Source organism: Telmatherina bonti (assembly GCF_933228915.1).
Source record: "Telmatherina bonti genome assembly, chromosome: 5".
Taxonomy (NCBI): Eukaryota; Metazoa; Chordata; class Actinopteri; order Atheriniformes; family Telmatherinidae; genus Telmatherina; species Telmatherina bonti.
In genome coordinates this window covers 8,358,350-8,386,312 of record NC_136623.1, presented here as the reverse complement: position 1 = coordinate 8,386,312, position 27,963 = coordinate 8,358,350, and the positions used below count along the sequence as shown (strand labels likewise).

The following is a 27,963-nucleotide window of genomic DNA, read 5'->3' as shown; positions in this document are numbered from 1 at the left end:
GAAGAGGCTGTGGATGTTCAGACTTTACGCAAAGCAGCGTGGACGGCCATCCAGCCAGCAGGCTGCCGGACCAGCGGGACTCACACGGACCGGGACCTCCGCATGTCTGCCACTCGCGGTGAGTCGCGCGCGCGGAGGCCAAACGTTTGCGGGGATTTTGCTTTAGTCAGTTTTTCCAGCCAAGTTTTGCTGCTGGGACTCCGCTTGTTTGTGTCGAACTTCATCTTCATCCCTCAGATCTGTGATTTTCCAGCAAATGGAAACATTTCCGTGGAAAGTGGCGTGAAAAAGGGAATTTTAGGATTAATGAGAGGAAGGGGGAGAGAAAACACGCGTGGGTGGAAGGACTGGGGCGGGGTGTGAGAGCTGCATGTGACTTGCATGTTTTCCAAGCGCTTGTTTGGGAGAAATGTTCAGGAAAAGTTGTCTGGCAGGTTTCAGCCACAAGTCAGGAGCATGGCGCGCGCATAAGCGCGTGTCAGAGAGTCATTTCAATTTTATCTTCATTTTTGATTTTCCCACCACAGTTACCAATGTGGTTTTAAAATAGTTAAAATAAAAATAAAGAATAAACGTGAAGCTTCAGTGACACACACACACACCTATGTTTGAGACCACCAAACAAATAAATATGGAGCTCATGTGCCCCCTCCCCACCTATTTTCTTAAACCAAAAGAGACAAAAAGCCACATCCAGGTGCATGTTTGTTTGGTCAGTCTCGCTACTGGAAACCAACCAGTTTGAAGCTAAAAGTTTGGTGTTTTGTTGGTTTTCGTGGAGCCGACTGTATTCTAGATTCTTGGAAATGAGCTGTCTTCCCGAGTTATTTGTGTATAACAACGTGTGTGTGTGTGTGACCTCATGCATGTTGAGCAACAAGCTTCGTCTCATTTCTGCGTGACACCATGTTGCCTTTGTCTGCCAGGACTTGCTGTAGAAAACACACGCATGTTTCACACTTGTTTGAGGGATCCGAATTGTTAGTAATTATGTGGCAGGTGGGGTCATTTCCACGGCATGCCAGGTGGAGGTGATGAAGAGGAGGGTGTGGACTGAGGGGGAGCGCCTTCAGGGAAACACTCCTGCGTGACTTCAGCCTTTTAAGTGAAAATGAAAGTTTTTAACGGGTCTCATGACGGTGCTTCATGTGTGCAGAGTTACTTCCCACAGTGTCGCCAACTAAAGCGGCTTCATCACGGCTCAAGGTTTGGTTCATTCGTTTGTGTTTGACGTGATTAAAAAGTTTGTTTTTCGCTTGATCATTTATCGCATTTATTCAATTCAATTCAACTTTATTTATATAGCGTCAAATCACGGCAATGCCATCTCAAGACGCTTTACAGACAGAGGGGAAAACATAATGAAGGCCAATTCATAACAGCCTATATAAGGAAACCAACAGATTGAGTTGAGTCCAACTCAATCTCCCATCCTGAGCAAGCACACTGGCAACAGTGGGAAGGAAAAAACTCCCTTTTAACAGGAAGGAAACCTCCGGCAGAACCCGGCTCAGGACAGGCAGCCATCTGCCTCTGCTGTGTGGGGGGAAGAGGACAGAAAGACAACAGACAACAGGAACTGCTACTCCCGGCCAGGGAGACCTGCTGAGACAGGAGACATACATGTTAATGATGCAACACTGTTATGGGGGGGGTAAAAGAAAGAGATAAAGAGAAAAAGAAAGAAGCTCAGTGTATCAGGAAATGTCCCTCAGCAGTCTAAACCTATAGCAGCATAACTAAGGGATGCTAACCATCCCTAGCTATAGGACTTATCAAAAAGATAAGTCTTCAGCCTAGTCTTAAAGGTGGGGAGGGTGTCTGGTTCCCTAACACTAACTGGGAGCTTATTCCATAAGAGAGGGGCCTGATAACCAAAGGCTCTGCCTCCTGCTCGGCTCTTTGAGACTCTAGGAACCACAAGTAAGCCTGCAGTCTGTGAACGAAGTACTCTGCTTGGTATATGAGGAACAATGAGGTCTTTGATATATAGTGGTGCCTGGTTGTGGAGGGCTTTATATGTAAGGAGAAGGATTTTAAATTCTATTCTAGATTCAACAGGCAGCCAATGAAGAGAGGCTAAAACTGGAGAAATATGATCTCTCATGCTGGTTCTGGTCAGGACTCTGGCTGCAGAATTCTGGATCAGCTGAAGGGTTTTCAGGGCATATTTAGGACAGCCCAGTAATAGAGAGTTACAGTAATCTAGTCTCGAAGTAACAAAAGCGTGAACCAGTTTTTCTGCATCACTCTGAGACAGAATGTCCCTAATTTTGGCTATATTACGTAAATGAAAGAAGGCTGTTTTAGTAACCTGCTTAATATGTGGGCCAAAGGACAGGTCAGGGTCAAATATTACTCCAAGGTTTCTCACTGTAGCACTGGAAGCTAAAGTAATGCCATCCAGGTTCATTACAAAACCGGAAAATTTAGCTCTGAGTTTTTCAGATCCAACGAGAATTACTTCAGTCTTATCTGAGTTTAAGAGGAGAAAATTTCTAGACATCCAAGTCTTTATGTCTATGAGACAATTTTGTAGCCTATTGGGCTGATTTGTTTCATCTGGTTTAAAGGATAAGTATAGTTGAGTATCATCTGCATAACAATGAAAGTTTATTCCATGCTGTCTAATAATTTTGCCTAAAGGGAGCATATATAGCGTGAAGAGTACTGGTCCAAGTACAGAACCTTGAGGAACTCCATGACTTACTGTAGTTTGGGAGGAGGACTTGTCATTTACATGAACGAACTGAAGTCTATCAGATAAATATGATTTAAACCAGCTTAACGCTGTACCTGTAATTCCAATCACCTGTTCTAGTCTTTGTAACAGAATGTTATGATCGACTGTATCAAATGCAGCACTAAGATCAAGCAAGATAAGTACAGACACAAGTCCTTTGTCTGAGGCCATAAGAAGGTCATTAGTAACTTTCACCAATGCTGTCTCAGTACTATGATGAGCTCTAAATCCTGACTGAAACTCCTCGCATAATTATTTCTGCTCAGGTGGGCATGTAGCTGAGCTGAAACTATTTTCTCCAGAATTTTGGACATAAACGGGAGGTTAGATATAGGTCAATAATTTGCTATCACCTCTGGATCCAGAGATTGCTTTTTAAGTAAAGGCTTGATTACAGCAGTTTTAAATGATTGTGGTTCATATTTATATGAAACGACGAAGCTGCAACATTTAAATGATTATTTTTAACAACAAAGGTGGAAGTTAGACTGACCTCATTTACAATATTTCCTTTATCTGCGATGAACTGCTGGTTGTCATGGCAACATACAGACCAGAGTTCAGCACCCGTTGAATTTCCCCGTATGATGAGGATTTTGATAAATGTCTGGTTCAGGGTTTCTCTGGCGATCAAGCTTTGACCGAAATGAAAATGTGATTTTTTTTTTTTTTTTTTTTTTTTTAAATTTTTTTTTTTTTTATAAATAACAAACTGGACTTGTGTGAAAGTTCCCATCTTCTACTGGTTGGAGTAGAAGTTTCCAGTTTGTCAGAGATGATGAAATAACTTATGTGATCAGGATATTGTGCTGAGCGCTGATGTGGAGGAGCTTTCTGCACTGGTGGGACCCACGTGGTGATTCCAGTGGGTCCCCAGTCCTGGTTCTGCTGGGTCTCAGAGTTGCATTTGATCCTGGTCAGCTGGGTTGGACTATCCGGAGCAGTCCTGAACTGGTTCAGGTCCAGTTTAGAGAGCCGGAGTGGCCAAGACTTGTGGAGTCTCTTAGGGGTCTTTTAACAGGACTTCCTAAAAAGAAACATCTGCAGATCATCCAGATGCTGCTGCTGGAGCCTGAACCTGGACTAAGAGACCGGAACACATCACAGCAGTTTTTACTAATCCCAGAATGGTTCAGGTCCAGAATCCATCTGGGACATGTTCAGAGTATAAACCAAGCAGAGCTCGGAGGCCAGAGGTTCGAGGCCAGACCCGAGGGTCCAGACCAATGAGTCGCGTCCAGGCCAAAGCGTCCAGGCCAGACCAGAGGTTTGAAACCAAAGGGTCCAGACCAGAGGTTTGAAACCAAAGGGTCCAGGCCAGAGGGTCCAGGCCAGAGGGTCCAGGCCAAAGCGTCCAGGCCAGACCAGAGGTTTGAAACCAAAGGGTCCAGACCAGAGGGTCCAGGCCAGACCAGAGGTTTGAAGCCAGAGTCCAGACCAGAGGGTCAAACCAGAGGGTCAAAGCCAAAGGGTCCAGGCCCGAGGGTCCAGACCTGTGTCCAGACTAAACATGGAGAAGCAGCATTTAGCTGTTATGCTGCCAACAAGTGGAACAACCAGCCAGTAGAAATTAATTGTTGACACTTTTAAATTCAGGTCAAAACATTTCTTTTCTCAGTTTTTGCAGGAAACCTCCTCGGTACCGAACTGATCTGGCTTTCAACTAGTTTCATTTATTCATTTAGTCATTTTTGCTATTTGTTGTCGTCTTTTGTGCTTCTTTCTGTCGTTTATAATGCTTGTAATGTTTCACGTAAAGCACTTCAGATGGTCGGAAAAGTAACGGGTGCTGCACAAATAAACCTGCATTGGCTAATTTAAATAAATCTTTTATTCTTCTGTTTCTACCTGCATGACATGCTCCTTTTCCTGCTTACCTGAGAAAAACAGGATCTCGTTGGAAGCAGGATGTGTAGGCTGTAACTAAAAAGATGGGCGCCCCCGTCAGATCACCTGCACATTTTAGCCATCGCCATGTTGGCCGCGTCATGCATCCGTGGAGCTCTGGAGGGGTGATGCTGTTTTCACATGTGTGTATGGTATTTGTCTTTTCTTTTGGAGAACTTTGAGTCTGAATAGCTTTATGGGTGAATCCACCCCAAGAAGACGCCGTTTCTGTCCCTTTTTCTCGCTGCTTTGTCTTGTGGTGGATTGTTGCATAGTGACACACTGACACGTTGAAAGAAAACCAAAAGTTTTTATCCTGGTTGCAGACTTCATGTAAAACCAGAAACTTTATGCATCAAGGTTCCGTTTCCAGAAGTGAAAATCTGTGCCTTGCCGCCGCTCGCTCGGACCGGTGAAGGTGTGGCTGCAGGACGGTTGCTTTCAGGGTGGGACGTTAAGCGGTGGATAATTCGAACAGGCTACATAATTGTCATCCTTCAGAGTGGACGTGTTGGAGCAGAACAGTGGAATTTTCCACACTTAACCCACAGGACGAGGCGGGTCACGTGGGCGATATGCTCTCTGCATACCCTTCTCATTGCCAGGCTCAGGCCTATAAAGACGTCCATTCAGAGAGGTCACATAATGGGATCGGGAGCGGGGGGGGTGTCGTGTCAGGAGAACAACACAGGAAGGAGGAGATGTTTTCGAGAGGTTGGAGTGGACGCAGGTGGAAGAGGGACGTCGGTGTTACTTGTCCTTGAAGTGACTCCTGTGGTGCACGTTACGTTCAGCTGGAAATGGTCTCATTGTGGTGTTAATGGGAGCCGCAGCAGGAGTCAGAAACAGACTGGGAACAAGGGAAACCACAAGCCTGGCCCAGACCACATTCTGCAGGACATTTTTCAAGATTTTCCTGTTGACCTGAGACTGTAGACGTTTTGCTTTTTGGTGCAGTTTGCTTCTCCCCGAGATGCTGACGCCTCAGCGTCCAGGCACGCTGGCCGTTACGTAACACATTTATTCTGCTTCAGTGTCGCTGTTTTCTGCACTTCTTCTATGGTTTTCAGACAGTCACAGTTCAAGAACTGTTTGGGCACTTTGGAATTGGTGTGTATTGTGTGCCGTGTTTAATTCACATCACATTTTAACCTCAAGATGAATTTATTTCTCATGATGATTCTCCCCCACAGTTTCTGCTCCAGTTGTGTGTTTTCATTAATCTAAAATAAAGATGTGCCTTTTCTTTTATGCTTGATTTAAAGTTATGTAATATACATATTAAGTGAATATATGTATCCACATTATATATATATATATATATATATATTTCAATAAAATTTAAATGCACCCACGCCACTTAGAGGTTCTTCTGCTCACTTAACACAAATGTCTAATCAGTCCAATCACGTGGCAGGAGCAGACGACATAAGGACTTATTCAACTGCTTGTTAACACATTTATCTAATTAACCAATCACATGACAGCAATTCAGTCCATGTCGACACGATGAAGACGACTTGCTGAACTTGGCTTCAGAATGAGGAAGAAAGAGGACTTAAGTGACTTTGAACGAGGCATGTTGTTGTTCTGAGTATTTACTGGGATTTTCACACAAACATCGCAGAGAACATCTGACTAAGCAGCATTTTGTCTGGACCAGAATGTCTGGTTAATGTCAGCAGAATGGACAGACTGGTTGGAGATGATAGAATAAGCACTGGTTCCAACCAAGATCTGCAGAACATCATGTCTGAACACACAACCCGTCCAGCCTGGAATCAGATGGTCTCCAGCAGCAGAAGACCACAGCGGGTTCCCTCCTGTCAGTAAGAACAGGAAACTGAGGCTACAATTCACACAGACTCACCAGAACTGGACAATAGAAGATGGAGAAACGTTGCTGGTCTGATGAGTCTCCAGTTCAGCTCCACATTCACATGGTAGGATCAGAATCTGCTGGAAACATCATGACAACATGGATCCATCCTGCCATCAGGATCAACAGGATCTCCCTCCATGACCATGTCCATCCCTTTCTGAGCACAGTGTAGCATCTTCTGATGGAAACTTCCAGCAGGATGATGGACCATGTCACAAAGCTCACATCATCTCCACCATGACGATGAGTTCTCTGTCCTCCAACGGCCTCCACAGTCACCAGATCTACATCCAGCAGAGCAGCTTTGGGACGCGGTGGAACGGGAGATTCTCATCATCAAGGCCGGATTATGTGGAACAGGAGTTTTTCTCATCAGACATATCGGGAAGCTAGCAGCTAGCGTTGTGGAAACATTTTGGTTTTGATAAACATGAGAACAGATGAGACCTGGACCAGACTTACTGCAAATATATATGGAAGATGTTTAAGGCCAAAATAAAATCTAATTGTAAACCTACAAACATGTGACAGCAGCTCCGTTCCAGCCCAGTTAGGAGATGCTTGTTCCAACAGTTTTCCATGAAAAATGTGAAGACCATATGAAAAATGTTTTTTTTGTTGGATTTATTCATGACTCCATGTTGGTATTGGAGAGAAATTAGTTCGTTACTTGAACAAATAGATGGAGTATAAAGTAGCATGAAGGGGCCACAGACTGAGGATAAGAAAACCTCAACTTGGGGAAAATGATGCATTAAAAATCCTGAAAATTGTTTAATAATTGAAGCGAAGTCAACTATCTGTGATGACCCACCCTTAACACGGATGTGCGGCAACTGTGTGATGCTTCCATCAATATGGAGCAAAATCTCTGAAATGATCCCACCAAGAGTTAAGGCTGTTCTGGAGGAAAAGGGGTCCATACCGGTACTAGAAGGTGGACCGGGTCGATTGGCTGGTGAATGTTTGTTTTGCATTTGGACAAGATTAAACTCCTTTTAATTTCCTGGCTTTGAAATGTAATATTTAACTTTTCTAAGGGGTAAAAAAACCACACTTGGTGTGCAACATTTGTAAAAGCAGCTGCATGAGAATCTCTGGTCCCAGCTGAGGGTTAAAGGCTTTGTTCATTTCAAGCCATTGGACAACTTCTGCAATCATCTGTGTTTGGCGAGCCAGCCGGGTGCTGCATCACCGGAGTTTTTCCTTCCTGGTTTCGGGAGAAAACCGAGCAGCAGGCTTTCAGGTTGACTCCAAATTTCCATGAAGTCGGTGGGAAATCCTTCAGAGCTCGTTGGAGAAACTCCCTATTCTGTGTGTGTTCTGCTAGTGTCAGTGTTGTCCCCATTTGTTTGCATCTTCTGGTTCAGAGAAGTCAAATAAAATCCCCATCTGGATCATTATTGGCCTGATTAGCATGTTAGCTTTACACTCATTATAATTATGTGAATTATGGCTTTGTGGTGAACGTAAACTGGGATTGCATCTGGCTTTTCTGGCTCGTGACCTTGAGCACTGACTAAGCTTTCCTCTTTGATCTGCTGTCTGGAATAAGTGGTTAGATAATCTGATCTGTGATGTGATTTCTAAACATTTGCAGATCTCTGCATCGTCTCCGGTCATCTGAACTAGAAGAATCTTGTTGTTTGTGCTGCTTTGTTTCCAACCATGAAAAATGCAGGATATGTGACTGTGCAGCAAGCACGGTCATCTGCAGCATGTTCTGTGTGGCGGGATCGTCCATGTGTCTGCGAGAGATGCCTCATTTCCATCCAGTGCAGCCCCCCTCTACTCTCCAGGCTGTTGCTTCCACAAAGCTCACTTTGTTGCCGTTAGCAGGCTGGGGCCTGCAGCTGGGGTGCAGAGGGGAGCCCTGCGAGCTGAAACACCATGAGCCATGCGAAGAGATGGTTCGGAAGATTTCAGGAGGAGAAGCCTGAACTCTGGGATGTGCTTCGATCACAGCTGCAGCAACATGACCAGCTGTTTGCTCGTTTTATATCTGGTGTGTGTCAACATGCTGAATGGCATCTGTTAGCCTGACGTAGCTAAAGTAACGGCAAAACAAATGGACTCTTATGTTTCTGCTGTCAGTCATGATAACTGATGAAATGAAGACATAGTTAAAGACTTAGTTTAATTTCTATTTAATTTTGTGTATTTTAGTTTGATTATTCTATTTCATTTAACCATAATTTATAATCATCTTGTATTTTCTTTTTTAGATTTTATATTTAATTAAATAATGTTTCATTTTAATTAATTAATAGAATTAATTTTGATTTTTTTAAAATCAAAATTTATGATTATTTTTAGTTTTAAATATATCATATTTAATAAAATGCATCAGGATTTCATTTTATATTTAGTTTTTTTTTTTTTTCCCTTTTATAGTCAAACAATATTAATGATTTTGATTTTTTTGTTCAGTCTTTCTTATTATAATGTTTTTTATTTTGGTTTGGTTTTTATATTTAGCACTTATTCCAGTTAAAAGTAGTGGGAGAACTGGAGCCCGCACCAGTAAATAACAAGAAGCAGGACAGGCAACTGGTCCGTCACAGAACATTTATGTCATCTCACTGGATTAAATTTATTATTAGTTTATATTCAATTTAATGCAATTTTTTCTGTTAAATTTCATATTTCAAGCCTTCTTGTGTCATCTGCTGACGCCCTCCTGGATCAGTGTGTTGACATTCAGTTTGTTGTTTGTGACGCAGAGCCATGAAGCCAAACTGCCGGGCTGATTTTCAGGCTCTGGAAGCTGCAGGGCAGCAACGCCTCCAGGCAGGTTATGTAATCAATATCTGTACAATCAAAAGCACAAAGCGTTAAGAATGGAAAGTTATGTAATGCTTTAAAAAGTCAGGGTGACGTTGTACTGCAACGGGAAACGGGTAAGGAGGGTTTGTTTATCGATATACTTTCATTACGTTTATGTTTTTCTGTAAATTATTAACCCAATTGGCTGATCTCATGTATGTAACGTGTTAAAATCTTTACCAACAACACTGACGGCGTGCAGCGTGTCAGGCATGTTGCTGGATAACACGCTAAGCGTTCTCAGATGCTGCTGAACATGTCAGGAATGCTTCCTGCAGCGCCGGCTCTCGTAAACATGCTGCAACTGGTCACTAGCGACTCCAGTGTGACAGAGCCGGGCATTCTTCACATCGAGGATTGAGTCGTCTGAAGAGCAGCTACAATACGACGTTGTTCCACAATAAGACGTTGTTCTACAAACGACGTCACGCTGAAGGCCTCTGCAGGCGGCGCATACATGAACTTGGGACAGCGTGCCCAGAAATCCGGTTTTATCTGTGTGCTTGTCGTAGAACAAGCCTCATTGTGTTCCGGTGGTCGTAACCAGACGGACTCCAGATGCATTCAGAGTCCTTGAAAAGAGAAAAAATGACAAACTGTGATTAAAATAAATCGTTTGGACAAGATGAGACATGAAGATGACATATTCCCTGTTTACACGCTTCTTGCATTGAGTCCATTGGTGCAATGATGTCTAACTGTGTTTCCCGTTTGCCCCTGCAGTGTTTCCAGTGTGGCGGGGGATCGGGGCTGGGAGCGGCGTTGGGTGGAGCCAGGGCTGGGGCCGGTGCTTGAGATGGGAGCCGGACAGTGGAGACCGAGGGGCTAGAATCCCGGTGTTTGACTACCCTCTCTGGTTGGTCCTCTGCCGTGGGGGGCGTGCCAGGCTGAGGGAAGTTTGCCAGAGAGGGAGGGGTGCCATCAGACTTCCCACCGACATGCTGAGCATCAAGCTTCCCCAGCTGTTTGACATCCATCAAGTCCCCAAGGTGAGGATGGAGAGAAGGCAGGTGCGTTGGAGCAGGGAAACGTTTTACCTGCATCAGAAAGGTGTGAAAGCAGCAAACGTCTGCTTTACACTTTACCGAGTTAACCACGCCCACTTCAAATGTCCGGCCAATCACATCAAGCCCCAGGAGAAGAAAGTTGGCTGAACTGTCGTCAGCCAAGACCGCCACAACAAATCACATCGAACTTTATTCATAAAGCGCTTTTTTTCTGCAATAATAGCAACTCAAAGTGCTGAACACTTTATAAAAATCCATCATCCCTGACCTTCTCACACACTTTTAACACACACACACACACACACACACACACACACACACACACCCAACACCGATCTCCAGCACTCGTCTTTATCCTCATGCATACATCTAGTTAAATGTCGCTGATGATGTCATTTTGTTGTTGGGGCCTCGAGAGCAAGAAAAAAAGGCCTGATTCTTTCAGAGGATGTAGCAGGCTTGAGAGCAGAGCAGGTGGGTGATCACCTCCGGAGGTCTGAAAGGGAACACATTGTCAGATTTGACTTGAAACCCCCCCCCCCATACATACTGAAACAACCAATAACCATCCCAGCCTTTCCCAATCTGGAGGTCCCAAGATATGTCCAGGGGTCAATGGATCATAGTTTATTTATAAAGAAAAGATGTGTATGTACTAGGACTGTGACAATATGCCTGGCCTGATTCGATTCCGATTTTTTTGGGTGCCGATTTGATTTAAATTGCGATTCTCGCAATTCTTTGAGATTGCTGATTTTTGAAGATTTAAAAAAAAAAAAAAAACGTATAAAACTTTTTTTCTTGCTCGTCATTTTTCTTGATTTCAGTTAGGAAAAATCAGCACAGTCGCCAGACCATCGTTCTGCTGCTATAATTCCCAGGAAGACAAGTAAAAAGATCAATAAAAACAATAAAAATGACAATTTTATTGTGGATTAATTTAGTTTAATTTTTTTTTTTTTTTAACCAAAAAATCAATCTTAAAATTGTGAAGCAAAAAATCCTGATTTTCGATTTTCGAGGGAAGCCCAGACTTCCCTCTCCCCAGCCACATTTGCCAACACTGCGGGGGGATCCCGAGGCGTTCCCAGGCCAGCCGAGAGATGTAATCCCTCCAGCGTGTCCTGGGTCTTCCCCGGGGTCTCCTCCCAGAGGGACGTGCCTAGAACAACATAAAATAATACTCTAAACTGTTTTAATTTCAAGTAGAGGATTTATCCGTCCGTCTGTCCATTTTCTCCCGCTTATCCGGGGTCGGGTCGTGGGGGCAGCAGCCTAAGCAGAAACCCAGACTTCCCTCTCCCCAGCAACGTTTGCCAGCTCATCCTGCCGAGAGATCTGCGCTGGAGGCGACGTGCCCGGAACACCTCACCAGGGAGGTCCAGGAGGCATCCTGACCAGATGCCCTATCCACCTCAACTGGTTCCTCTCAATGCGGAGGAGCAGCGGCTCTACTCTGATCTCCTCCTGGATGACCGAGCTCCTCACCCTATCTCTAAGGGAGAGCCCGGCCACCCTGCGGAGGAAACTCATTTCAGCCGCCTGCATACGAGATCTTGTTCTTTCGGTCACGTCCCACATCTCATGACCATAGGTGAGGGTAGGAACGTAGATCGACTGGTAAATCGTGAGCTTCACCTTCTGGCTCAGCTCCTTCTTCACTACAACAGGCCGGCACAGAGTCTGCATATAGTATAAAGTAGTATATGCATACAAAAAAAACCACCTACTTGCCCCAATTCTCTCACCAAGGTGATGCCAAATTTTATATTAACATGTTCATGAAAAGAGATTCACATGTGAAACTAACATGTTAATTTTGAACACATTCATGCAGAAACAAAGTTATTACTGATGCCATGTTGTAAATCTGAATTTGGCATCATGTCGGTGAGAGAGGCTGATCTGAAGCATCCGGATGCCTTGTTCCAGCTGTGAAAATAATCCACTAAAAACCACTTTATCCTCCTCATTTATGACGGTTTTCAAGCCTTACAGTTAGATGTCGGCTGCAGGGTGGTAAACCACACAGTTAACCTAGAGTCATCCCCTCAACGTGGGGGGTCATGGTTCAAAATGTTTAGGATCCCGTTAACTGGAAGATAACCAGCAGAAGCATCTATCTCAGCGTAGAAACACATAACCAAAAACTTCTGTTTGGTCCGAAAACATGGCTGAAAGAGATCAGTTTTGCACGAGTGGAAATGTTCCTTTTTACATGTTTTCAGCTTAGTTTGCCTTTAAATCTGGGGAGTAATGGAGAATATGAAGATGTATCACGCTACGTTGCTTGAAGTGATGAAGATGATGACTTGGGAGTAACTGATGAAATCTAAAGAGAGAGAGGAAGCAATGGATAGAAATGGATCACTGAACTATGTTGCAAATCCAAGGAAGCGCTTCCTTACAAGCCCGTGTTAGGTTGAGATTAGGGGTGTGCAATCTTTACGATTCAGTCCCATTACAATTCAGGATGCTATCATTAGATCATTAAACAATTATCAATCTTTTTTCCAACATTGAGGGTTTTTTTTTCTTACTGCGGCTAATTTATTTCTACTTTATACTCCATTCAGTATCCATTAACTCAAGTAACCAAACAACTTTATCTCCACTCTTTTATTTATGTCTACATGTAAATAAATTTAATGCATATCAAACATAATTCTCATATTGTCTCTAAATGTTTCCCTGGAATTTTCACTGTGTTAGCATTGGTTAGCAACGACAAGCTCGTCTAACTGTGCTGGAACGAAGCCGCTGTCACTAAAGGAGCAAGGTTTACAAGCTTAGATGAAAACAGAGAAGTCCAGAATCGGGCACATTTATTCACTCTTCACAAGACAGCTTCACAGATTCAACACCAGACAGTCATTTGCGTCAAGGAGAGCCAAGGCCAACATAACACCCCTGCCTACAAAACAGAAGGACAACTTACCTACCCACCAAACAAAACAAAGTACAAACCTACATCTACCCTACAGTAACATAAACAAGAGAGAAGGACCCCATTTGACAAAACAAAATGGCAGCTCTCCCCTACAAGGCCAATCTGGAAAAATGCTCAGGATTAAACCAAACAGCAATAACCAACAGATAACCCAAAATGTCACTAAGCTGATGCACAATGCAGACATGGTGTGAATTGCAGGTGGCCAAAAGGCCCAGACGTGCAGATCCTGAGGTCTTTTAAAGGTCCCTCCCAGACCTGATTGGCTGGAGAAGGGTGCTACACATCAGCACAATAAGGAACACCTGGGAAAGGAGTATAATGCACAAAGGAGTACAACACATTCCTGTAACATAGGTTACTAATAGATGTTATTTTGGCTTTAAACACCTTCCATATGCAGGAAGTTTTGTCCAAGTCTCGTCTAGATCTTATGTCCGTAAAATCCAAAATGTTTCCACGCGCTAGCATTCCAACCCGACGAGTAAATCTCACAATCACTCACAGTAGCTGCTAGCCTCCTGCTGTCGTACTTACCGTTTGCCATCCTGGTACTCCAGGGGTCCGTCCCCCAAAAGTGTCCCGGCCATAGACTGTATATAAAGAGATGGACGGAGCCTCCGTGACGTCAGATTTCTGAAGAGCTGAATTGAAGCTCGGTGGCCGGTTCCTACCATCGACATCTTGGCAGCGTCATGCATGTCGTCTCGCCCGAAAAATACAAATATGGGCAAAGAGGTGGAGCTGAGAGGGGAGCCTGGAGCGTCATGGCAGATGATTGACATTGAGCGAACTCTGAGCTTTCTGTAGCTAAGAGCTAACCGAGCTAACTTTGAGATAACAGGAGCTAACCAGCTAACGGAGGTAAGCGGGCTAAAGCTAAGTCACGTTGTTAACCGGCTAAAAACCACAGTTCTACATTCTTCTGACTTGAAGCGGGAGATCGAGTGCCTGTCAATCAAAAGGACACGCCCCTAAATATGCCAAACTTTGAGATTAAATTACTTTTAAACGGGCGAGTTAGAAAAAAATTCACTCCCCCCACAGTTGTCATGAAGGTAAACCTGACCTATTTAACCGAAAATGGATTTTTGAACCAGGCTGTGAACATGTTTATTTCTGCTGTGAAGTTGGTCTTTTTAACACGGGAGTCTATGGGGATTCGCTCTGTTTTGCAGCCCCTAGTGGATGAGGGGGAGAACTGCAGTTTTATGCACTTCAGCATACGCTTGGTCCCGGCGGAAGCACCACTTAGATTTTTATAATGAAAAATAGTTCTTGAACATTTCCGAATCGTAATTAAAAATGCACGCATTGCATCATGATGCATCGGTTAAATGGTCCCTCGGCCTGACCCTCGCTGAGATCTGAAGCTTTCAGCTCTTTTATGAAGTCTTATAACTTCCCAGAACAACCAGCAACATGGAAAACATGTTTGCAGCTGTGTTTGGTTTGTTATGTTGCACCATAGAGATGTGATTTTAGAAAATAATCCCTGAACATCTGTTTTGGGTTGTAAGATCCTTCTATAAGACACCTTCAAAGGAAAAAGGAGCTTCATAAACGGAACAACAACCCAAAAAGTAATATCATCGGAGGCCATGTTTTTCTGTCCTCCAGCTCCGTAGCAGCAGAACGCTTAAACAAATATTGATGCAAGTATAACAACATGAGCATGTTTTTGTCTCCGGTCATCGCCATGTTTGTCCCCTCCTGTAACCTCCATCCTCTTCAAGCCTTATCCCGCGCCGTGCAGCCTTACACAAACTGATGAGCTTTGTGAGGGTTAACGCTCGCGATGATCGAGGCGGAGACGGTGTCGACGGGAGCTAGAGCCCTGCAGGTCAGGCATCTGTGTTGGCCGGCATCCACCCGGCTGCAGAGACCTTATCTCATACGTGATGAATAGTTAGTGCTCCAACACGTCTGCATCCCAATTTCTAGTCAGTCCTTTCAATACTCTCTTCATAACAAGCTGTTCTGGCTGCTTTCATGGGAAATAAAACATGAGCTGAGATCTTTCCAGCCAGATCTAGAAGTTTCAGCAAGTTTTAAAACGATGTGCAGAAAAGCAAACCTGTAAAAAAAAAAACCTCCCCGTGTTTGACTGTTTCAACTGAGACATGAAGAAGAGATCCGTCCAGCTAAATATTTACATAGTTTTCCACTTTATCTTCACTTCTTACTCCTTCGCACATCCAGTAACATCCAGGCAAAGACTCACTGCAAGAAGACGATGGTTCCTCACTGCAAAGTAAACATTTAGGCATCGATGACATTTATAAAGGCAGAGTGAAAATATCTGTAAATGCACCTCGGGACGCTTTTTTTTTTTTTTTTAACCTGTCCTGTCCAGCATCTCAGCATACAGAACAGCAATCTGCGTGCCATATTTTTGCCAGACATGGGTAGGGAGACATCTCGTGTATATAGCTGCCCTTGATAATCTGAATATTTTTATTATTATTTTTTATTATTTATTTATTTTTTATAATCATCATCAGTCTTGAAATGGCTGTGCTGGACCTGCAGAGAATCATCGTGATGCTTTATTCCACCAGAAAAGCTGGTAAAACCTGGTTTTTGAGTTAAATATGTTTTTAATCTGCATTCAGTCGTTGTAAAGGACGCTGCAACGTTTGAGGTTGTTTATTGGCTCCAGTTGGCGTCGACTAAATATCCACTCAGGGCGGATTTTTTTCTGCAGGAACAACAAAAAGAGGAAAAAAATTGGCCGATTTTTAGTCTGATTTTCTCAGAAAGTGGTCCTGTGGTCCAGCACAACCTGCCGCAGACGGATCTTTCCAGGTTTGTCCCTGCCAACTGGACCATCTGTGTGTATGATTATTAAATGAAATATGTAATTATGTAAACTTCGATGTCAGATCCAGGATCAGGTGGGCTGCAGTTTCACTGAACTCTGACATAAAAGTGTGTAAAATCAGTTTAGCTGGAGTGTGTTCTTGGTCTTCAGGTGTTCAGGGAGGACGGCATCATCTCCGGATACCGTCACCCTCGGAGCTCCGCCCTGGACTGCGTCCTCAGCAGCTTCCAGTTGAACAACGAGACGGTCAACATCTGGACGCACTTCCTGCCAACATGGTGGGTTTTAAACCCGCTTTTAAATCTGAAGTAGTTTGCATGACATGCGTTTATTTGAGGATTTGTTGGCGCGCCAGCTGCTGGAGAGGGAATCCTACGTGTGCGAACATGCGGTGAAACGTTCAGTCTGAACGTGAGAAGCAGCCTGAAGACGTCAGTGATGCTTCTGAAATCATATCTTGCAGGTACTTCCTGTGGCGTTTCTGCCTTCTCTGCTCCACTATGAACTTCCTGAGCGACAGCTACACCTGGCCGCTGCTGGTCTACATGTTGGTCATCTGTATCTACCCCTTCACCTCCAGCTGTGCGCACACCTTCAGCACCATGTCTCCAGAGTCGCGCCACATCTGCTACTTCTTTGACTACGGAGCTCTCAGCCTCTACAGCCTCGGTAAGTGCTTTGATTTGGTCAGAAGGACGGTGAAGACGCGTCCGTCTTGCATCCTGAGAGATTGCAGTAGAAGTCGTCTGTCAGTTTCTCTCTCTCTTCCTCTGATAACGTCTCCTGGCTTTCCACATGACCAGCATGTTCCGTTTGCCAACATGGTGCATAAAGCGGAACTTTGCTGCAACATAACGCATCGTGCTGGAATAAAAAAAGGTTGCTTCGTGTCGGTTTCTCAGCTTCAGAACGCTGCTGAGGAGCAACGGCGCTACAAAGGCACAATTTCACTGCAAAAACTGAAATCTAAGTAAGATTAAAAATCTTAAACTGAGTATATGCTTATTTTTTTTAAAGGTAAGATAATTCTTAGTTTTTATGCCAGATAATTCCTCTTGTTTTAAGAGTATTTTTACTTGTTTTGTGAAGTCTTGACAAGCCAAATTTTCTTGTTCTGTTGGCAGATAATTTATCTTATTTTAAGCAACGTTAATTTTTTGTATACCTAATTTTTGTATATTTTCTTCTTAGTTTTTTAAGGCTCAGTTTTTGCAGTGTAGATGTCACACATGTCCAGGACGCGGCGTTTTACGGGTGGAAAGTTGCACCGCGCGTCTCTAAAGCAGAAGTTCAGACTGCTGAGCGGTTATTTGAGACCTGCAGAAAACTGAAGCACCTGAAAGATGCTTTAATTTCATCATTTCCAACATTTCATCCTGTTAAAAGCTGTTGCTTAGCGACGCCACCCGAGCAGTTCGATTCGGTTACGATTCAGAATCCTTTGAGTTCATTATTCAGTGTTTATGAGGATCTTTGATGCATTTTTATCCCATTAAAGTTTATTTTTCTCACTCCACAGCTGCTTTTATACTACTCTATACACAATGCAGGCTTTTAATTCAAGTTTATTACCAGCCTTTTATTTATATGGAACCATATTTTCCATAATGTTTCCATCAATCTTCAGGAAAAACTTTGTTATTAAGAAGAAGCTCTTCTAACTGGACCGGGATGCAGCTGCTGTTGCATGATATTTTCTTTTTTATTTTGGCTTAAAAGGACAAACATGGAGTCAGTCGCATCCAGGCCTTGTTTTTCCTCATGTCCATAAAAACCAAAATGCTTCTGTCTGTGTGGAGATGAACAAAACAAAATGATCACATTTGTGTTGTTTCTGCTGCAAGTTTTCAAAACATAAAGAGCAAAACGTTGCATCTCTACGAACTGCGACGGTTTGTTACGGATCAAAATCAGCTGTTAGGAAACATCTGTAGATAAAACGACTGATAATAAACCAGATTATTTATGATCAATTATTTCATGCAGCAGTGACGTCAGAAACAAAGCTGCTGATGTTTTAAAGCCCTTTTCTCATCTTCCTGTAGAGTAGAATAAAATAAAAGGTGGGAAGTTGAATCCTGATCCTTTCTGTGAGTGACTGAGTGAAACCCTGGACCTCTGCCTGGATGTGTCTTTGCAGAACATCCTAACAACACGATGAGCATCAAGTCTTTCCTGGAACGTTTCCTCAGACAGGAACTTAGAAACGGTGTAAACATTAAAGCGGGAACGTTTTTAGGAGGCTGTTTGATGTAAAACTCTGCAGACAGTGTGATTAAACAGCGGGCATGTATAACAGAAAGCAGAGGGGAGATATTTCAGGAACCCCGGGAGATTAAATGTTTGACTTGCAAATTTTTAATCAGGGTTATATTCAAAGCTTTGTCACTTTTTGTTTTTTATTATCAGGTCTGATTTACATGGAACCTCAAACCAGGGTGATCATTTTTCTGTGCTCATTCATCCTGTTGGAAATAATTAGTTTGACGGCTTTGTGCTGCACAGCGTTGGCTTGTCCTGCTGATCTGTACCTCCCACTCTGCACCTGCAAGCCACACAGAACAGTACCTTACCTGTTCTGTACACAGCTGCTTATTTGCCTTTTTGCTCCTTTCTTTAAGTAAAATCATTTAAAATTAGCATTTTATGGATTTTATTGATGTATGTAAAGTTCAACTAAATTTTTACTGTCGGTCTTGTTGTATTGACACATTATTCTACTCATTGCAATATATGAACATTAGTTCATGTGTCATATATTAAACTTTTCATTCAAACATGAATTAAAACCTTCTGGGAAAACTTTTAACTCTAAAACAAACTACAAAGATGTTCAGCACCTGGTTGCTCCAGTTTTATCTGCATAGAGGTAAAAATTTCACGAGGCTTTGGCAAAAACACACAAAGCTTTTATAGATAAAATTAAATGTACTTTTTTAGATAAAGGATTTTAGTTGAGTTTATGTAAATGGAAAAGATCTACATTTTCAACGTGTAATTACTGAATTAATATGATTTATTTTTAGGATATAACAGATGTAGATAAGTATCTTGTAGTTTAGTGACCCCTGGTGTTCATATGAGGAACTACACCCTGCATATACCTGGCTGCGCTCCAACCTGAACATGGAGGCTTTTTATACGTTTTAAAGTGGAAAATGTACATTTAGGTTCCTTAAAGGTGGAGTATGTAAGATTTTCAATATTTTCAAAATAAATTAACTAATAAAATAACTACAATCATGATAAGTTTTTTTAAACATGTAGGTTCCAGTCTGTCCATATTTGATGCGTTAAACTTACAAGTTTAATTAATGACAAATGACAAAAAACACTTTTTTTTTTCTTTTTTTTTTTTACTGGTAGGTAAACATTTAAGAAGGGTCTTTGTCATTAATTAAACTTGTAATTTAATAACGCATCAAATATGGACAGACTGGAACCTACATGTTTTAAAAAAACTATCTAGTTATGATTGTAGTTATTTTTTTTAGTTTATTTTGAAAATATTGAAAATCTTACATACTCCACCTTTAAATGAGCTATTTTAAAATGTGTATTACATTATCCTATAAACAGCAGCGAAATTGTGTGTTTTTGGATTGTCATTGAGAAAAAGTTTGGCTGTTTTAAAGATTAAATGATAGTTTTATGTTGGATATTTCCAGTGATTTGCTGTTTTATGATCTCATAATGAATAAAGCAGAATATTTTTAGATTTTGATGTTTCATTCAGAGGAAGATCCTGATGAAATTCTGTTTTATCAACCTTTTAAACGATGCAGAAAATGTGAATTTTGGTGACGTGTCTGCATTAAAACCTGTTTGGCTTTGTTCTGCTTCGCTTAGTCGAAGGTAAAGATCACATTTTGCTCTGTGCTCCTTTAGAAGTTCAGACCTACATCTGCATTAAAATATTCACATTTACTTTGAAAGTGTTTTTATTTTACTTTTTAGCCAAGTATATTGTTTTTCCATTCTTAGTTTATTCTTCACCAGTATTACAATTACAGATATTTACACATCTAAACAATCTTCCGTTACTTTGACTCCTAAGGTATTTAAATGAAGCTTGTAGTTGCAGAGACATACTTGTCTCACTATGGTTTGGTAATTTTCAAACAGAGGCCTAAACAACAGGTACAGGACTCGTAGTGATTGTTTTCCCCATCAGCCAGTAGGAAACATGAAGTCATTGACATGTTTAAAAACCTTCCTGGTTGACGTTAATGTGGCCGACCTCTGCTCAGCTCGTCTCATTTCGTTTCCGCTCTGCGTTTCTGTGTTCAGGTTGCGCCATCAGCTACGGCGGCTACGTCATGCCTGACTGCTGGGTGAACAGCTGGCTCCATCAGCATTTTGTTCCAATCGCCATCGGAAACACGCTGTTCTGCACCAGCATGTCCTGCTACTCCAGGTGAGGAGCTTCAGGCTGAAGGGAGGACATTCCAGCGTCCGTCGCTTTGATTTTAGATATTAAGTTTAAAGTGAAGCCTGTGAGGACTGTGTTTGTTCTGTTTGGATGGAATTTCTGTCTGAGAAGCAGGATTTCCCCTCTCTGGCTTGGATTCTTGTTATAAGCAAGTAAAACAGCATTAAAGTTGTCATGTGACGCTTAAACTCTCCACTGAAACCCAGACGGATGACATTCTTTTAGTCTCAGCAGCTCCTGGTGACCTGCTGCAACCTGAGGAGAGTTCCTCAGTTTAGATCTGAAGCAAAGAGAACTTTAGCAGCATTTGCCTAAAAGGCCAGATGTCAATGTAGCTTAAGGAAATGAGGCCTGCGGTGACGCCTGCATGATGCCTGCACGACCGTAGTCATGCCAGGATGGCCGTAGCGGCGCCTGCATGATGCCTGCACGACCGTAGTTATGCCAGGATGGCCGTAGCGGCGCCTGCATGATGCCTGCACGACCGTAGTTATGCCAGGATGGCCGTAGCGGCGCCTGCATGATGCTTGCATGGCTGTAGCGACACCTTCAGGGCCATAGCAAAGCCTGCAAGGCCGTAGTTATGCCAGGATGGCCGTGGTGGCGCCGGCAAGACCGTAGCGGCGCCTGCATGATGCCTGCATGTCCATAGCAACCACTTCAGAGCCGTAGCGGTTCCTGCACGGCCGTAGCGGCGCCTCCATGGCCGTAGCGGCGCCTCCATGGCCGTAGCGGCGCCTCCATGGCCGTAGAGGTCGGCCGTAGCGGCGCCTCAATGGCCGTAGCGGCGCCTCCATGGCCGTAGCGGTCGGCCGTAGCGGCGCCTCAATGGCCGTAGCGGCGCCTGCATGATGCCTGCATGTCCATAGCAACCACTTCAGAGCTGTAGCGGCGTCTCCTCGGCCGTAGCGGCGTCTCCTCGGCCGTAGCGGCGTCTCCTCGGCCGTAGCGGCGTCTCCTCGGCCGTAGCGGCGTCTCCTCGGCTGTTCCTGGCTGTCCTGAGCTGATTTCCTGCCTCTGGTTTTTCTGTGCAGGTTTCTGGAGCTGCAGTTCCCACAGCGAAGCAAAGCCCTTCGAACCGGAGCGTTTGTCCTCCCGTTTCTGTTCGACACGGTGCCGCTCTTCTACAGGGTGAGTCCCTCAGACGCTGTCTAGGTTTGTATCATTATGTAAGAGTTCAGAGCCGATTAGAACCAACCTTCAGTCAGTTAAGCAGGACTTCAGCTCATTAACCCAGAATTCCTTTCCTAATGCCAACGTATTCATTTGTGCCGTCGATTAATTCTCTGAAACCCTGGTGATGATTACATGTTGCATCATGCAACTGGTCTGCTGCTGGTTTAACTGGGTCAGAAATGCCGTGCTAGTGATCTGTGTTTTGTTGACGTAACGTCTGTTTAGATCCTTCTGTGCTGCGGAGGAAGCTGCAGCCCGAGCGACGCCCTGTCCAGTCACTGCTACCACCTCCTCTTCGCCTTCCTCACTTGTTTTCTGTTTACATCCCACCTGCCAGAGCGGCTGGCCCCTGGCCGCTTCGACTACATCGGTACGTGAAACTTTCTGTTTTTGTACAGTTTGGAACGGCAACTTTTACCCTGCAAGAGCAAAGAAAAGGCTAAACGATTACGATGCAAGCAGTTTGCAACGATTACAGCTGCATCCAGGTGTTGGAAAGGCACCACATCCACAAGCTGCTCTGCAGGACTGTGGAGCCTGTAAGCTTCAGTCGTACCAGGACTCAGATGTTGCTGCTGTCTGTGTTCAAATGGGTATCATTGACCTTAATAAGAGCAGTATTGGTGCCGTAATGTGGTCCATAACCTGCCTGGTAGACATCATTCGAATTCCCAACGAGAAGCAGGCGTGGACGTTTGGCGTCATCTTACCGATGGGATTGTGCTTATTAGATAAATACATCTTCATTAGCACACGCGACTAAAACAGAACGAAAAACATTTAAACACCAAACAAAAGATGGCGTTAGAGCTGTGATTCACATCCCATCATAGCTTGAAAGCATTGCTGAGAGTCTCCTCAAGTCAATGACACTTTAAATCAAGACGGCTGCAGGTTTACAAGCTGAAAGTATTAAATGCAAATGAGGACTTATGTTCTTTTCTTTCCTGCCTGGTTGAAAAGCGAAAAGAGCACTCAGCGAAGTGGAGATGGCTTCAGGAAAACTCGATGCTTTAAAAAGTTTACAGAGTGGAGAAAGTAGAAATATCCACAGCTGTGTTGAATGGACTGAGAACTGCAGCTGGTGGAGATGAAAAGTGTTTCATTTGACATCACATGGCAGGAAACCAGCTTGAGTCTGGCCGAGTAAACACCTCTGAAAAGAAGAACTGATGCATAAATAAGGGTTGAAAACTGGTGAGAGATGCGGGGGGCAGGCAATGGGTGGGTTTGCAATGGACTCTAAAATAACAAAATCCGCCCCTGATAACACGACTCATAAATAATTAGCCTTCCGTCTTTTTCCTCTCGTGAGAACAAGAATTCATGTAAAATAATACTCTAAACTGTTTTAATTTCAAGTAGAGGATTTATCCGTCCGTCTGTCCATTTTCTCCCGCTTATCCGGGGTCGGGTCGTGGGGGCAGCAGCCTAAGCAGAAACCCAGACTTCCCTCTCCCCAGCAACGTTTGCCAGCTCATCCTGCCGAGAGATCTGCGCTGGAGGCGACGTGCCCGGAACACCTCACCAGGGAGGTCCAGGAGGCATCCTAACCAGATGCCCTATCCACCTCAACTGGTTCCTCTCGATGCGGAGGAGCAGCGGCTCTACTCTGTTCTCCTCCCAGATGACCGAGCTCCTCACCCTATCTCTAAGGGAGAGCCCGGCCACCCTGCGGAGGAAACCCATTTCAGCCGCCTGTATACGAGATCTGCTTCTTTTGGTCACGGCCCACAGCTCATGACCATAGGTGAGGGTAGGAACGTAGATCGACTGGTAAATCGAGAGCTTCGCCTTCTGGCTCAGCTCCTTCTTCACTACGACAGACCAGCGCAGAGTCCGCATTACTGCAGACGCCGCACCGATCCGCCTGTCGATCTCGCGCTCCATCCTTCCATCACTCGTGAACAAGAACCCGAGATATTTAAACTCCTCCACTTGAGGCAGGACCTGACTCCCGACCCGGAGAGGACAATCCACCCTATTCCGGCTGAGGACCATGGTCTCAGATTTGGAGGTGCTGATTCTCATCCCAGCTGCTTCACACTCGGCCGCGAATCGCTCAAGTGAGAGCTGGAGATCACGACCAGACGAAGCCAACAGGACCACGTCATCCACAAAAAGCAGGGACCCAATCCTGAGGCCACCAAACTGATGAACGTGTCTCAGAATGATTTGAGGTTCAGATCTGCTCGCTGAAAGGAGTGAAGAAAAAAGAAAGTTGAGTTTTTGCTGAATTTACTGTATTTTCTTATCAGTTAATTTTTCCAAAATGTTTCCAAGATGTAGAAAGTGGGACTGGCTGCGTAAGAAATCCGTTTGTTTTGTAAACTGGAATAAAACTGGAATGTTTTCAAATGACTTGTTTTATTTTAACATGGAAACATTTCTGTTTTGGCATGGAAGTTTTTATTAATAAAGTTTGATTTGAACAGCCATGTATGTTCAGACATTAATTTTCTTTAATAGCCCGAGTCAGAAAGAGTGATTTATTAGAATTAATACTATGAATAATATTCATTGTTTTAACATTTTTAATTGTCCACTTTTTGGAAATTTGATTAATTTGATTTTACTTTTAAAACAATTTTATTTAACTTGTTAGCAGTAAAAAAAAAGGTGAAATTTCCCTTTTTAAAATATTTATTTACCTCCCTGATTTAAGTGTATTAAGTTTAGAAAGTTAGTTTACTTGATAATTATTCCAGTTTTTCAGCTGCTTTTACTGTTTTGTCACAAATTTCAGAGATTTGTTCAACAACAGTGTTTCTTCAGTTTTTATGCTCTGAATATTGTTTAGAATCTAATTTTTATTTAGTTTATTACAGTTAGGATGGATTTGATGTTTTTTTCCTTCTTGTTTTTGCACTTTAAACAACAAAAAGTTCTTGGTAAAGTCAGAATGGTTGGAAAATGAGCGAAAAAGTTGCAGATTTTCAAAGTAAAAGACTTTTAGAAAGTCTGAAAAACCGGGATCAGATCAGAGTCTGGCAGCTTCGGTGGAAAACGGATAAAAGCCGTCCGTCGTTCTGACTTTTTATGTTTGTTTGACTCATGTAAAACGACTTGCTCCTCTTCCCGAAGGCCACAGCCACCAGCTGTTCCACGTCAGCGCCGTGGTGGGAACCAGCTTCCAGATGGAGGGCGTCATCGCGGACATGACGTCGCGGCGGGCGTGGCTCCAAGCTCACGGGGTGATGCCATCTTTCCTCAGCACCATCGGGGCCCTCGTGGTCAGCCTCCTCCTCAACCTGGGCGTCATCGGCATTTTCAGTGCGCCGCTGCTATGGAAACCCCGGCACGCCACCACCCAGCAGCACGCCGCCGCGCCTTGCGAGTGCAAGGAGCAGTAAGGGAGCTCAGTTGCTTTGGCATTAACAGTTCAACACCAGCAGCTTCCTGGTTTTTTACTCGTTCAGTATGAAAGCACTTTTTCTAACACCTGCCGTGTGTGTGTGTGTTGACGCAGAAGCTGATGACCCACATGTTATAGAGCTGTTTTCCGAGCCGAGAAAACGAGGTTTGCTTTGCTCGTGTTTTCAGATCAGCTACGGGTTGAAGGAAGCACGCTGCTGTAACACAACACACTCCACACACACCTTGGCGTAGGCGCGTAGCGTCCGCTTCCCAGTCTCCCCCGTTTAAACATCACACCGGAAGCAGTAAGAGTCGGAAGCTGCAGGGCCTTTACGTTGGCGGTTCAGCTCAGATCTGGACCCGCTGGTTGCGTGATGTAGGTGAAGCAGCTCTCCTCCAAACTCTACATAATATAATGCAGATTGGATTGCCTGCTCTTAAATATCCACCTATTGATTCCACTCCGCGCTGACTGGGATTGATTTCCAGACGCGTGCGGTTCTTTTTCTGATTGCCTGCCTCATTATGAACCACACAATCTGCCCTCAACAGGGGAGCGAAGGAAAAAAAAGTTTGTGAGGTGGTGATTAAAAGACAGGTACCACTTTTATAACATTATGTTCCCATGGCAACCCTATAGCAGCCTCCTGCCCCCCTGAAGGTCGGGAGCAAATGGCTTCATTCTTCTCTCGTTCAGGCTTCACGCATCGTAAGATCCCTTCTGCACGTCCATCAGCTCAGCGAGCGAGCGAGCCGCCAACCAGACTTCCTGACTCCTGTCTTCTAACTGACTGAGCGGAGAGAAAAACGTGAACATTTTCCAGGTTTTATTCCCGTTAACATGTTTGTTTTGGTGCATATATGTATATAAATATTCCAACGAAGCATTAACATTCCTGTTGCGCCATGTGACTGTTTACATTTACCACTGAAATAATAACTCTTATCTATTTATAGAGGTTTTTTTTAATATATATATTTATTGCTTGTTTTAGGTGCATAAACAAAATTTCTGATAGTTTTTTTTTTTTTTTTTTTTTTGCAATATTTCTACAATATTTGTAGTGAATCTAGTAGTTTCAGTAATTCAGCCAGTTTTCTACTTATCTGTGTAGAAAATAACTCGTCATTCCTGGATCATTTTATGCCGCTTGTTTTAAATTTACATTTTTTTTTAATCTAAATGGACTAAATGAACTAAATGGCAGAAGTCAGTGCTAACTGTGCTGCAGGAGGAAGGTGTCGCACATCATCACATCTGTTTAGCACCGACTCGCCGCTGCTGCAGGTTTCTATCAAGCTGCTTGACTAAAAGGATGAAAACCTGTAATAAAGTGACAAACACACACCTTTTTCTACCATTAACACCAGTTCTTCCAGCTCACAAGCTGCTAACACACTCGGTCGGTAGAGGTTCAGTCAGAGGGGAAATGCACGTGATATTATGGGATTGAGGTGCGTTTCCGGGTCCGTGTCGGACGCTGAGGTGGAAATGTCGACTGCAGATTTAATATGTAGTTTCACAAAACACACACACACACACACACACACACACACACACACTCGTATATCCAAGCACTTATTCATCTTGGTGAAGGTTGGAGTGCAGAGTACGCAGACCAAACAGTCGTTAGTCTGGATTTTTATCTCCTCTCCTACTGAGAAGTCATCGATCTCATAGTCTCTGCTGTCATCAGGTTACAGCGTTCCTCCGTTTGACCCTGTTGATTCCTGGAATCGCAGCGTTCCCAGCCTTTCTGCTGGACACAAACCGGTTCTGAGCAGATTTTGGGGGTTTTTTTTGCAGCTGATTGACGGCTCAGACGTGCTTCCAAACCGTTTATGCTTATAAAATCCTCCAGACCGGATCACGGTTGCTCTAAAAGGTTTTTTTTTCCTGTTTAAATGCAGGCTGTAATGATGAGACAAACGGAGAACTTCCATAGTCTGTTGAAGGGTTTGATGATGTATGACAGAAAGCAAAAGAGGGGGAGTTATTTCATTAAAGTATTTAGTCAAAAAATGTCATTGGTGCCTTTTATATGTTTTATACAAACTTGTCATGTGACATATTGCTCTGTTTTTAAGGAAAAGAGACAAATTACTCTGAAACTGTATAATATTTGTGTTTTTGCTTTGTATAATTTGTAATTTGCTGCTTTGTTCTGTTAGACCTGTGTAATAAATTAAGGCTTTTATAAACACAGTTTTTGTCTTTGGAATATTTTAAATTTCAGAATATTTTAAAGATAATTTTTTTTGGTAAATATTTGGCACATTTTAGCTATAAACCAGAAGATCCTGAATAACCAATAAAAACATGATGTGTTATGTGGAGAAGTCGTCCAACAGGTGGAATGAGAGCGTGGAGTCGCCGTCGGACGTGAACCTGAGCAGTGTGCATCAGTGACCAGCAGAGGGCAGCGCAGCGCAGCCGGTTTTATCGCATCTTAATCGCTTATTTCTTCTCCAAACTGATGAACTTTAGAGAAGAAATGAGCTGCAGGTGCATCATGACACCGGTGCAGATTTATCTGCAGGAAAAGCAGGTGTCAGCTGACTGGAGAGAAACAAACAACCTGAGGATCAAACTCAAAGTCTGAACTAAAAATGATCATGACAGAAAAAGAACATATAAATGAGACTGATGTGTTAATAAAAGCACAGATATTTTTCATTTAAATTCCAGAAATTTCTCCATCTTTTTCCTGATTTGCTTTGCTTCATTGGTTCTGCTTTAGTTCATCGTGGATATTAAAGCACACAGACTGGTTTATTATTAGCAGCAGATTCAGACCAATCTGTGCTTCCATTACCATAAAATAAATAATTATGAGAAATCAATATCTGGTTCGTGAAGGTCTAAAAAGAAGTTTCCT

The 27,963-nt window shown here is 43.4% G+C and overlaps 1 protein-coding gene across 1 annotated transcript; it reads left to right on the top strand.

Annotated features, from left to right (window-relative positions):
- The first annotated feature begins 47 nt into the window (after window positions 1-47).
- Window positions 48-27,191, top strand: paqr6 (progestin and adipoQ receptor family member VI). Its single transcript, XM_079240248.1, has 8 exons — window positions 48-118; window positions 10,062-10,327; window positions 16,270-16,397; window positions 16,583-16,788; window positions 20,410-20,536; window positions 21,586-21,682; window positions 21,953-22,097; window positions 24,812-27,191. Exons 1-8 carry the CDS (start codon window positions 103-105, stop codon window positions 25,078-25,080), a joined length of 1,254 nt encoding a protein of 417 aa, XP_079096374.1. The 5' UTR covers window positions 48-102; the 3' UTR covers window positions 25,081-27,191.
- Window positions 27,192-27,963: the final 772 nt, after the last annotated feature.